The sequence below is a fragment of the Apodemus sylvaticus genome, chromosome X, assembly GCF_947179515.1.
Source record: "Apodemus sylvaticus chromosome X, mApoSyl1.1, whole genome shotgun sequence".
NCBI classification, from domain to species: domain Eukaryota; kingdom Metazoa; phylum Chordata; class Mammalia; order Rodentia; family Muridae; genus Apodemus; species Apodemus sylvaticus.
In genome coordinates, this window is record NC_067495.1 from 71,007,806 (window position 1) to 71,020,951 (window position 13,146).

The window sequence follows — 13,146 nt, forward strand, 5'->3', positions numbered from 1 at the left end:
TGATTATCAGGTACCTGGTTTAAAAAATGACTGCCTCAAAACCAAACCTAACTTTTCCATATGGCTGTTGAATTTAGTATTTAGAAGAATCAAACATGGACTTAAACCAGGACTTAAAAATTTAAAAAAAAAAAAAAACAACAATAGAATGCAATCCTGGAGCCTATTTTATATGTAGAAAACATTAGATATTGTTGGTATTTAACAAATACCAGCCCAAATGTATATTTTATGTGCTCTGTTTTTATTGACTGAAGTGCTCAGGATTATAATGTCAAAGAAGTTATGTTTCTGATAGAAGTCAGAATAAATTGTGACATCATAGCTACTTTGAAACAGAAAAAAAACATTATAAGTTCTGTTTTAATGAGAATCACACATACAGCATTGACTCAAAAGTCAAAAGGAAAACATGATTGCATTTCCTTTTGTGTATGACTGCATTTAATACTATCTTAATTCCTATATAACTTTATGTGGCCAACATATAAACAAATTCTCCCCAAACAGCTGCTAAGGGAACATCACTACATGTTCTTAAAAAAACCAATTTAATCCACATAGAGCCTGTCCCTGCTGCTATTCAAATTCTTAAAATGCTGCTTTTCTATCTTTGCTGTGATGTTGAAATGAATTAACAAGATTCAAGTTAACCAGAAAAAAAGAAGTTTCCAAATACAATATAGATAGTATGATGGGTTGTATATGCTTGGCCCTGGGAGTGGCACTATTAGGAAGTGTAACCTTGTTGGAGTATGCATGTGTCTGTGGGTGGAAGCCAGTATTCTGCTAGCAGCCTTCAGTTGAAGATGTAGAAGTCTCAGCTCCTCCTGCACCATGTTTGCCTGCACACTACCATGTTTCCTACCTTGATGATAATGGACTGAACCTCTGAACCTCTAAGCCAGCCCCAATTAAATGTGGTCATTTATAAGAGCTGCCTTAGTCATGGTGTCTGTTCACAGTGGTAAAACCCTAACTAAGACATAGGTATGGCCTGAACAGAGAAACCCTTGGATACAAGCACCAGAATTAACAAAGGCTTCCTTCATGATCTCGAGCTAAACTCCATTTCAGTTCTGCCATCTGTCTAATGGAATCAATCTATTCCATGCTCAGTGTGTGGAAGAAAGTAACTTGTCATATTTGAACTATTAGGTTTTCCCATTTGGAAATCTCCAAAAGTTAAAAATGGGAGTATTTAAAATTACTTATTGAGTAGTGAAAGAGATATTAAACTCATACAAAAATAGTTCTGTTTTGGTTTACAGAGCAAAGCAAGACTTTATCCTGACTATACAGATGTTGTCATCAACTGGCACGGTGTCCTTGAAATCCATCCTGTAATGAGGAAAGAATTTCAGGCTGTACATACCACATTATCTGCGGATACTGCCTGATGCTCTTCATCCTTATGTGCCCTGCTCTCATTTGGGATAAGTTCACTGGACTCCTCTATAGGAAAAAAAAGGAGAGTCCATATCTTGTATCTCCAAACCTTAGGATATTTTTTTTAAAAAGAATACTTAATTTGTCTGTTTTGCTAAAAATGAACACATGACAAATCACAAATGTGCATTGCTTTTTAACTTTATTCCTACTTATTTGGTCATATACATTTTCATTAGTAATGTGGATGTGTAGAAATATACAAATGATCATCACTCTGCTATTTATGACAGAAAAAAATAAGAGAAACCTGTATCTTCAGCAATGAATAAATATAGAAGTCACTTAGGTGGTATTCCATATCTTTTGTTTGGCTGTTAAAAAAAGTATAATGAGCTACTTGCAAGTGAAAAACTGAAAGATAAAATTTATGATATAGGTACACATAATCTTATAGTTATAAAATTCACACATATGCATATATGTGCATATACAAATGTATATTTAACAAATAAAATTATGAGATGACACTATTTTTTTCAACTATTGTTTCCATTACTATCTCTGTATAGAATTATATATACTTATAAATGATTTTTACTTTTATTTTTAAGTTTTTAAATTTTGTTTGATTAAACATTTTCAATATTACTCAATTTTTTTTCTTTTCTTTTCTTTGGTGGATAAGGTCTTGCTACATAGCCTTGGCTGGCAAAGAACTCACTGTATAGATGAGATTAACCTTAAAGTTTCAAAATTTTTTCTGTTTCTACATCCTAAGTGGTGGATTTTCAGGCCTCTGCCACCACACCTGGCTTTGTTCATTATAACGAGACAAAAACAGCAAACTAATTTCTCAATAAATGGTATAAAAATTTAAATACAGATTTCCAATTGTATTAAAAGACAGGATCATTTTAACACTTGTTACAAACACTCATTTTTTAAAATCTCATACATATGCAAAGATTTTTTAAATCTCATACATATAAATCTCATACATATACAAATACATACATATTTTCACTCCTCATGAAAATATCCCTGTGCTCTTGCTTATAGAAGGTTATTCTCTAAGGAGTAAGATTATTTCTGTTACCATACTATTTCCAAATATTTTCAACAATGGACATGTATTTCTTCTAATCAGATTCATTATTTTAACATAGAAAATAATAAAACAGTGAGAGAAATGAATTCAGAGAAACTATTCTAATAAAAGCTGTCTATCATGAGCTATGGCAAGTGTCTGCTTCAAGGCACTGGGTGTGTCTATATATATTACCCCTTTGCCCCTTTATTTTGTAATATCCTCACCCAGATGCCTTAAAAATAGAGTAGGAGTGTTTATCTGGTGTCTCTCTTTTCTACACAGCAATTTCATGGAGATTATTTGGATAAATACTAGTAAAATTTCTCAGATCCTCAGTAAATAACATTTCAATTCAACTTAGAAAGCAGAACAAAAATATATATCATCCCTCCTAAGATTTTCTTAGTCCATTCATTCCCATGGATAAGCATGAAGAAGGATTAGGAGAAATTCACTTTTAAGAATTGTTTATGAGAATCCAAGTGTATCATATCCAAGAAAACTTCAGGAGAATTTTAATACAATGTTCTGAATAAATTCAATTTAACTTTCTTATCTCTACCATATATTTTAAATTAAATTTTATTGTATGTACTTGTGGTATATAACACAATATACATGTATATAGCAAAAAGATTGCTACAATATAACAAATTAACATATTTATCATCTCACAGTTTCCCATCCCCCAGGCGACAGCTGCTATTGTCACTTACTGAAAATCCTGAATACACAGTACACTATCATTAACTATGGTCTTCATGCTTTTTATTAGGTCTTTCCCCTTATTCATCACACACATTGTAACTTTGTACCCTCTGAGTTCCATCTACCCATTCAAAAATCCACTCTTTTATTACATTTGATATATTTGACCTTCCTTGCCCTGCTATTTGCTGCAACACAGATGAACCCGGGGGATATTATCTAAGTGAAATAACACAGGCAGAAAGAAAGAGAAAGAGAAAGAGAAAGAGAAAGAGAAAGAAAGAAAGAAAGAAAGAAAGAAAGAAAGAAAGAAAGAAAGAAAGAAAATAAATTGCATAATCTCATTTGTGTAATGTAAGAAAAGTCAATTTAAAATTTTACAAAAACAATGATTCCTAGACAAATCAAAGTTTACCTATTCATTACTTAGACATTTCAAGTCACAGACATTTCAAGTCCTACATTATCAGTGATGAAATGAAATGGAAAGACAGAAAATTGTCATTAGATTTAGCTGCAGTTCTGATATTAGGAATAGTGGTCTCAGAAGAGGGGTTATATTGCTTATAAACAAGATCATTACTGGTACTATTCCTTATAGGATTGCTGTATAGTCTTCTTCAGATTTACTCATAACTTTATACACAGTTGCAGTTCACCGACAGCATATGCATGCTTTGATTATTTTAGAAAAATTTATATAAAAGCTATTTTGAGGCTTCTGAAATAAAAGGCATAACACGAAGCACTAAATAAGGAATGTTTTCTTCTGCATGTATCTACTTTCGACATTAGCAAAAGTTTGAGATATAAAAACTGTCCGTGTATCTTGGTAATTCCTCACATACACAAAAAGGGCGGCTTTGCTGATTGAAAATAAAAAGGAGAATTAATCAGTGAAAACTCCAGAGGGCACTCTAGGTGGTAGCTTAGACTCAAACTAAGCCATAGAGAATTTATCTTTTGATGCACACACCACACATACCCCACATATTAAGATACAGATGTAAAAGATACACTGCCAGACATAAAAAGGTTGTAAATATTATTTACGTTAAACAATCTGATTCTCAGGATAATGAAAACCTTTAAATTTTCTTGTTACCCAAGTATTATTTTTGCTAAAGTCTCCAAATTGCATGAATCAATCCAACCATGCCTATTTTCTCTCCCTCCCAGAAAAACAGAAAAGAAATGGGGTGAGGCAGGAAGGTCAAGTGCAAGGCAGAACTGAGGTGATTCAGAAGGTCTATGTCAGGGACCTACATGCTTGTTCAGAAACAAAGGATTACATATGAAACTGTTAAAGAATCATGCACACTTTTTGTCAGCTGGCAAAGCCCATGTCCTTTTTCAATTTGAAGGATAATATTTTTCCTTGCAAAGACACTGAAAGAAAACTGTATATTGTTTGCATGTGTTTGTTTTAACATGTATTGTAATATTGAAGCACTAATTTAAAGATATTTCCCCTTCATGATAGTTAAAACACGCCAATCTTTTATAAATGAACAATTGTGTTGAAGGACTCTCAATTGTAGTTCTTAGGTTGAAAATATCTCTACATATCTTAGAGGGAATCAACAGAAATCTCAATGTAAACATAATCAAGCTACGTTTTCTCAGTCTGGAAGAGAATAGGTCAGTGTATTTCAGAAGTAAGTTTTAGTCTCAGCCAGACAATACAATTAGTTCTTATAAACGGGTCACATAGTCAATGCAGTCGGATTAGTATTCTCCATCAGTAAAATGAAGAAACTGTACAGACCTAGTAGGAAACAGCACCAAAAGGGCACCTTCCAGTCCTTGAAAATGCTTTTCTGCAGCAATTTCTGAGGAGAATGAAAAGGTTACTGTGTGCTTATGAAAAACAAGGCTCCGGGAGAAATTCTAGGCAACTGCTTACTTCTCATCATGTGTTTTCTGATTCATACATTAAATTCTCTCTCTCCTTTTTCTCATTAGGCCTTGATTACTATGCCGGCTATCTAGACAACACACTATTATATGACAAAGGACCCTAGTACAGGAGCAGCAGTTTATTAAATGGGAACCATTAACGCAGACTTTAAAATTAACATTCGCTGTTTCCCCATTAAGTGCTTATTTTCTAAAATTCTGTTTCAGTAGGGGAAGCGACAGTTGAGAATGGAACTCTGCACTCAGGGGCCTATGTATTCTGCTTCATCAGAACCCTACCCTTTCAGAGAGACATACAGACCATTCTTACCTACTCACTTCTAATACCCACTTCAAATGGGCTCGAAAGACCCCATCATATAATTACTAGGAATAACCCAAGGATCTCCAGTGCATATTATTTTGGAAAGACTAACAGAAGATAAACATATATTTACTGGAGAAACTCTATGAGAACAAATGACCTTAGAAATCACGAGACAACTTTTTCTTGATGATTTTTAAGCCTGCATCAGTTTTCTTACACCCTAAGCTCCTTTATCATCTGCAGCCATAGGTGAGAGAGAGGGAGAAGGAAGAGAGGCAGAAGGAGGGAGAAAGGAGAGGAAAGAGAGAGAGATGGAGAGAGAAAATATTCATATTCGATCATTTCAAACACCTGGATTTAAAATTCATTGTCCTCTCCACAGTGACAGCTTTTCTATCCCTGTCATTATTCTACCCATTACAATTTGCCTGTCTGCCCCCTGGGCATGCAATTAATTGCTTTTGCAAAGAACCTCTTAAAGACTGATTCAATGGCCTCTCCTTTCTACTCAATTTCTATGAGATCATTGAGATAATGACCCCTCTTATTTCTGAAATCTTTTTCTTTCCTTGGATTTAGTAATGGCACACTATCCAGTTCTGTCATTTGTGAATGTTCTTTCAGTGGCTAATTTTTTCCTGGGGCCCCAGAATGTAAATATTTCTCAACACACAGCCCTCCTCCATTGTCTTGTCTTGTTTTGTTTTGTGATTTTAATTTTCTCAATTAAAACTCTACTTCTGCGGTTAGGTGCTAATTGGCCTCAGTTTGGCAGATTACCATGTTTCTTCTGATTTAAGATCTCTTTTGAGCTCCAGAACAATATTACTCAACAGTTCTCTATGTCCTGCTATTATCTAAGATTCAGAACTGCAAACCGAATTAATCTTCCTAATGATAATCTATTTATTTAATGTGCAGGCAATAACAATTTTGAAAAAAATATAAGAAGGAAATTGTGAAAAGACATAGAGCTAAATAATTTTACAGTTTGTCTAAAGCAAAAACATAAAACTTTATCAGATAGTAAGAGATTTTATAAAGTTATAGTCAAAAAGAGATTAATGTAATATAATATGAAGCTTATAATTTTCACATGTGCATGTGTATCTGCCTATATATAATGTACACAGGTTCATATTTTATTTTTAAAAGCTACACTGCAACTAACTAAAGAATGAATTATGCAATAAATAAGTGTTCAACAATTGTTTAACTATTTGTAAAAGTAAAATTATGTATTTTCCTCACAGATCTTTTTTGTTTTGTTTTGTTTCGAGACAGGGTTTCTCTGTGTAGCCCTGGCTGTCCTGGAACTCACTTTGTAGACCAGGCTGGCCTTGAACTCAGAAATCTGACTGCCTCTGCCCCCTAGACTGCTGGGATTAAAGGAGTGCACCACCACTGCCCAACTCCTCACATATCTTAAGACTAAATAAATTCCCAATGAAATTATTATACAATTGCCAAACTAATATCATAAGGATATCAGATATATGAGCTTCCACCCACATCCATAGGTCAAGAAGAGACTATAATTTGGACTACAAAGTCAGAAACCACAAAGGAAGATACTGCCATATATGAAAATATAAAAATTATATGTAAAAAAACATCTACTACCAAACAGGAGGTGGTGACAGTAGGATCAGGAGTAATGAGAACTTCTAATTCAAAATAGTCAAATTCAAATGTCATCACTTTAATAATACATCTTGTGTCCCTATATAATGTCACTTTGATAAACCTGTTTTACTAATACACTGTTTATTTCCCTAATCAAAAAAAGAAGGGAGTTGCTCACCCCACTTTCCAACCTAGGGTGATAGTGTTTCTTACTTGGTTGAGAATCCCCTTTACCCTGGAGCTTATGAGGTATCCTAAGTAACTGGCTAACATTCTAGAGCTCAAAGAAAGACTCAGTAATAGCACAAAAGTTAGGGCTACTGCCAAATTTGATTATTGCCCTAATTACTGAACATGACTTTTTATAATCAGTAGATATTCTAATATAAAACCTTATATCACACAAATAATGCCATCCTTGAAGATGACGTGTATAAAAATGCAACAGTCCCAGGAACTTGGAGGTAAAGGTTAGGGGATTTAAGACCAATCTTTCAAGTACAGTGAGTTCAAGGCCAGAGAAGGTGCATAGAAAAAACACATAGTCAGAAAGCAGATCAGTGTGCCTGAAGCTAAGGACACAAAGTACACTGACTAAACATGAGACGTTTCCTAGGGTGATAAAAAATACCTAAAATTAAACTTTAGTGGTACAAATCCAGAAGCTTTACTAAAAATAACTGGACTGTGTATCTACAGAGAGTATGTTATTATATGTCAAGTAAACAATAGTAAATATTTTAGCCAGGCAATGGTGGTGCACGCCTGTAATCCCGGCACTCTGGGAGGCAGAGGCAGGCGAATTTCTGAGTTTGAGGTCAGCCTGGTCTACAGAGTGAGTTCCAGGACAGCCAGGGCTACACAGAGAAACACTGTCTCGAAAAAAACCAAAAAAGAAAAGAGAAAAAAAACATTTTAATATTCTCTTTTGTTCAAGTATTGGTAAGCGCTCACCAAACTGACTAAGCATGCCAAGTATAATAATTTACCTGCTTCTCGTATAAGGACTATTGTAATAACTAACATTTTTTAAAGTAGGGCATCACTATTGTGATAGATGAATGTTCTTTGTGATGACTTGATATAGAAGACTTTTTACATAGAAGCATTACAAAATAAATCTGTTTCTTTTCAAATGCTTGGTCATATGTTTTGAACACTCTAGACTTAAAGTGCAGTACACTGAAAAGCAAGTAAAAATACATCAAATTTCCAAAGGCTGTTATTAGGAGGTGCAGTAAAGTACCTTGAGAGCTTGCTTCGGACAAACAGATGGACACTTCATCATTTCTGTCATTATCCTCTCCTACTTCAGGCCCAGCTTCCTCTCCTGGTGTGAGTGCAGACAAAGAACCAGACTCAGGCTGCTCAGAGAAATCAGCAGGGCCTCCTCTTGGAGGTGGGACTTCAATTCCCATTAAACGGTATTTTCTTCTTCGATTCCCAATCCAAGTCTTTGTAAGAGAAATATAAGCAATTTTAGAAAATCTGGGCATTAGAATAAGAAACAAATGAGGCATAAAGTATGATTAGAAAAGACACATAACAAGAAAAACATGCATTTTTTTTTTAGCAGAAGAGGTTTTTTTTTATTTAAATATTTAGACTTTCAAATGATATACAGGCTATTGAAGATTGATTTTGTTCTTGTTTTTGTTGTTTGTTTCCAAGGAAAACAACTTACCAACTCTTTAAATAGAAAACATGATTGGTCTTTTTTCAATGAAATAAGGCTTATAGCTATAACTATAATACAATTCATATTCCACTTTGAATTTTGCTCTTCATAGCTAAAACTGTACCCTCTCTGTGTGTGCCTGGCTTCAAAATACTTGTTTCTAACAGTCTAAATTTTTGTTTTTATTACATTTAGAACCAATTGAAGATTTTTTATTTTTAGTCAATATTTAGGATTAATCCTAGAGAGCCAAACATGTAACTACTTAGCTACATCCTTAGACTCGATTTTTGTTGTTTTTGAAACTTGGGTCTGTCACCCAGTCTGGCCAGGAGCTCACAATGTAACCTGCGCTCCCCTTAGATTAAAACCAATCCTCCTGCCTGAGACCTTGTAATTGCTAGATTATGGGTGTGAGAAACCATGACTAGCTCTAAAATTTTTATCTTAAAATAATTGGAAAGTCACAGAAAACTTCAAATTTCAGAACAAGTTTTATATATTATTAACTTTGTTTCTTGTGGCTTATGTCTTACAGACTTATAATACACTATTCAAAACAGTAGACTAGGTATAGTGGTGCATACCTATAATTCTGGCATTTGGAAGGCTGAGGTATAAAGATTGCTGTGAATTTGATGCTAATTTGGGATACACAAGGAGTAACATGCCAGCTATGGCTAATTAGCAAGATAGATAAATATGAAAAAATTAGATATATGCCTTGCCTAGCTAGCTTTTGGCTATTTCATATAAAGCTTTTATAAAAATCCTTATGTAATCTTTTTTTGTGTTAATGTATGTTTTTATTTTATATTCTTAACAATCTATATGAGATCTTTCATATATGTATATGTATATATATATATACATTCTATAAAACTATGGTTACTATCGCGCTAAGCAAGTACTCCATCAATTAAATTCATGGAGTTCTTCATTTTCTTAATGATTAGGAATCTTAAAAACCATTCCACACACTTATTTGCTACTCATGTAGCCTCTTTAGTAAAATGTCTCTTTTCTAATTGAGATATTTAACTGAATACCCAAGATAGCCTTTTTAGTGTTCTTTCAAAACTCTGTGTATTAATTCTTTGTCAGATATGTGGTTGACAAAGAATTTATCTCAGTGTATAACCTGAATTTCTATTTTGGGTTTTCTGCAGTACAAATATAAAAATCTTTAAAATTTTAAAATGCAGATGATTGCCATTGCTCTTGGTTGCTTACCAGAACTTGATGGTAAGACCTTATTGCTGATCACAGAACTTGGGGAAATCAAGTTGATACTGACTAGGAAGCTTCCTCCTGGCTGGCTAGCTTTCATGGTACCAGGAGGTATTATGTTGGTTGCTGAGATTAAAACATCACCAATAGTCATTCCCAACTGTAAATGTTGTGAGCTACAATAATGGTCAGCATGGCTAAACACTCTCTTATCACTGAAATAGTGGCACAGATATTATAGGAATAATCAACCATTTTCTGATTAGACTTAAGGTCTGCTCGATTGAAGAAATGCATACCTAGTTCTATCCATCTGATTAAAAACCCATGGGTGGGGAGTTCATAGGTCATATAGGTAAACATAGTAATATCTTATTAGAGAAGTGGCTGGGCAGTGAATGGGAGTTAATACAGAAACTCACAAATAGTCAAAGTGCAGTGAATAAGGATCTACTGTTTGAAAAGCAACAACTGAGACATCTATATTATACTCCTCCCTCCAAGGCTCAGGGATCATTTCAGGAGGTGGTGAAGAACTGTAAGAATTAGGAATTTGGGAAGTAAAATAGTGTCTCTGAACACAACATAACTGTTTTACTCATGAACTCATGGCAGATATAGCTGGACGCACAATGCCTGCATGAGCTCAAGCCAACCAACATTTCAACATGGAGGGTAGAGTGGCTCATGTACCCTGAGCTGAAGACCTATTAACAGTTGATGGTTTGTGAGGTAAGAAAAGTGAGTTATTTTTTAAGGATGAAGCCATAGGTAGGTTGACAGCTTCCTACTGATTGCTTTACATCATGGTATATAGCCATTACAAACTGGACTTAGTGGCTTTTTTAAAAAGAGGACATGCGGTACAGAAAGGGAGCACATCAAGATGAGAGAGGAGGTGGAGAGGAACTGGGAGGAGTAGAGGGAGGGGATACTGTGTTCAGATTATATTGTATGAGAAAAGAATCTATGTAAAAGGGGGAAAAGATATAAAATTGAGAGGGAGTGGATCTAAGAGAACTTATGGGGATTAATATGATCAAAATATACCATATGCATATATGAAATTATCAAATAATTAATAAAAATATGTTTTACTAATGTTTTTGATAATGGGTTCATTGACATGATCAGTGACATTGGCAATTAGACTAGCAAAGCAAAAGAGATATGGCCTCCACTATTAATATCAGAAATAAACCAGAGTATGTCACTGTGGACTTTGTAGACACAAAATAAATAACATGGGGACATATAAACATCTCTGAACACACAATTGGATGACTTGGATAAAATGGAGCTATTCTTTCAAAACTGCAAATTACTGTAGTATAAACAAATTACTTGAACAGAATTGGAACTGTTAAGACAATTTACTTTATCATTAAAAACTACCCTGTAAAGAAATCTCCAGGACCCCAAAGCCTGTAGATAATTTTATGTTTAATAATAAAAAGTAGAATGTAAAAAATTCTAAGAATGAGAGTAAACAAGACATCCATTCTGGCTACTTGGGCTTAACATAGAAGTGATTTTAACTTACATACCAATTAAGGAAAGTATAGGGATGTATACAGATCAGAGAGGAAGAACTAAAGCTCTCTCTATTTGCAGATTATAGGATATAGTTTATACAGAAGATCCTAAGGAATACTCCTACAAATAATAAGTGAATTCAGCAATATCTGAGGATACTAACCAACACAAAGAACCAATTGTGCTACTATATAGTAAAACTAAATATACTGACCTGAGTATGGTGGCACATATCTTAATCCCAGCACTCTAGAAGCAGAGGCAGGAAGAGTTCCTGTGACTTCCAGGACAGCCAGAGTTACATAAATGATACCTTATATCAATAAGTGAACATATTAAAGTTATAATTAAAAATATTATATCATTATATCATTTTCTCCCTATCCCTTCTTTTTGTGGTATTGAGGATTAAATCCAGCATGCATAGTAGGCAAGCTCATTACCACTGGACTATATACCTGTAGTCCTAGTCTATATTCCATCTCTCAAAATATACACGTAATCTTAATAAAATATGTGTAGGAATCATATGCTAGAAACTACTCTGTGTGTGTGTATGTGTTTGCATATCTAAATACAAATACATGTCCCACTGTGCGTGTGGAAGTCAGAGAACAACTTTGGGTGTCAGTCTGACTTTCACCTTGCTAGAAACAGTGTGGTTATAGACATGCATTATCATACAGGCTTTTCACTAGTTCTGAGTATTCGAACTCAGGTCCTTACATTTCCAAGACAAATGTTTACTCACTGAACTAAGCCCCCAAGCCATTTTTCTAAGTTATAGTTTTATAGGTGTAGATGTGTTTAGATGTGTTTGAATATCATTTTCAGGTGTTGTTCTTCAGGCACCCTTGGTCTTTTTGTCTTTTTGAGAGAGGGTCTTACTATGAAACCTCAATATGTCAGCACAGTGGCTTCATATTCAGAAAAGCAAATGCTTCTGACTCCCAGATTCTAAAGTAAAAAAGTGTATGACACCACATCCAGCCAGTTTAGACAGGGTCACTCACTAGCCTAGAGCTTAACGGCTAGCCAAGTCTTGTCTGGCTGGACTGATAGCCCCAGGAATTGGCCTGAATCCTTTCTAACGGTTCTAGAATTCCAGGTGTGTGTGTGTGTGTGTGTGTGTGTGTGTGTGTGTGTGTGTGTCACCATGCCTGGATTAAAAACAAATCTTACTTTTCATTACATTTTGTTCTCTGAGCATTTCATACCTGTATAAATGAAATATGATGGTATGTACCTCTCAACCCCTCCTTCCCATTCCAATTTCCCTGGAACCCTCCTAATACTCTGTCCTCCCAACTTCATGTTTTCTTTGTAATTGTTGTTAATCCACTAAAGTTAATTTGTTTTGTTTATATGCACATGAATATGGGTCCATATACTGGAGTATGTATTTATATAGTTAGCATTTTACACTGATAGAGCTATCTTCCCAGACCCTCTCTCTCTCTCTCTCTCTCTCTTTCTCTTTCTGTCCATATATTATATATAATATATTAACTAGAATTTACTCTATACAATAAAAGCTACATAAATACAAAGCCATCATAGATACTTTCTAATGCGAATAAAAATGTAATTAAAGGTAGTTTTATACTTGGTAAGATTTTTTTCAGAAAAAATAGAACTTTAGACGTATTTAGCAGTGTA

The 13,146-nt window shown here is 34.4% G+C and overlaps 1 protein-coding gene across 1 annotated transcript in view; it reads right to left on the reverse strand.

The window, feature by feature from the left end:
• Hdx (highly divergent homeobox) overlaps positions 1-13,146 on the reverse strand; it is a 92,312-nt gene that overhangs the window by 12,186 nt on the left and 66,980 nt on the right. Inside the window, exons 5-6 of the mRNA XM_052171155.1 lie at positions 8,290-8,497; positions 1,376-1,455 (exon numbers count right to left, since the gene is read on the reverse strand). Of these exons, the coding sequence (XP_052027115.1) occupies positions 1,376-1,455; positions 8,290-8,497 (288 nt within the window). The remainder of the gene's footprint in view (positions 1-1,375; positions 1,456-8,289; positions 8,498-13,146) is intronic.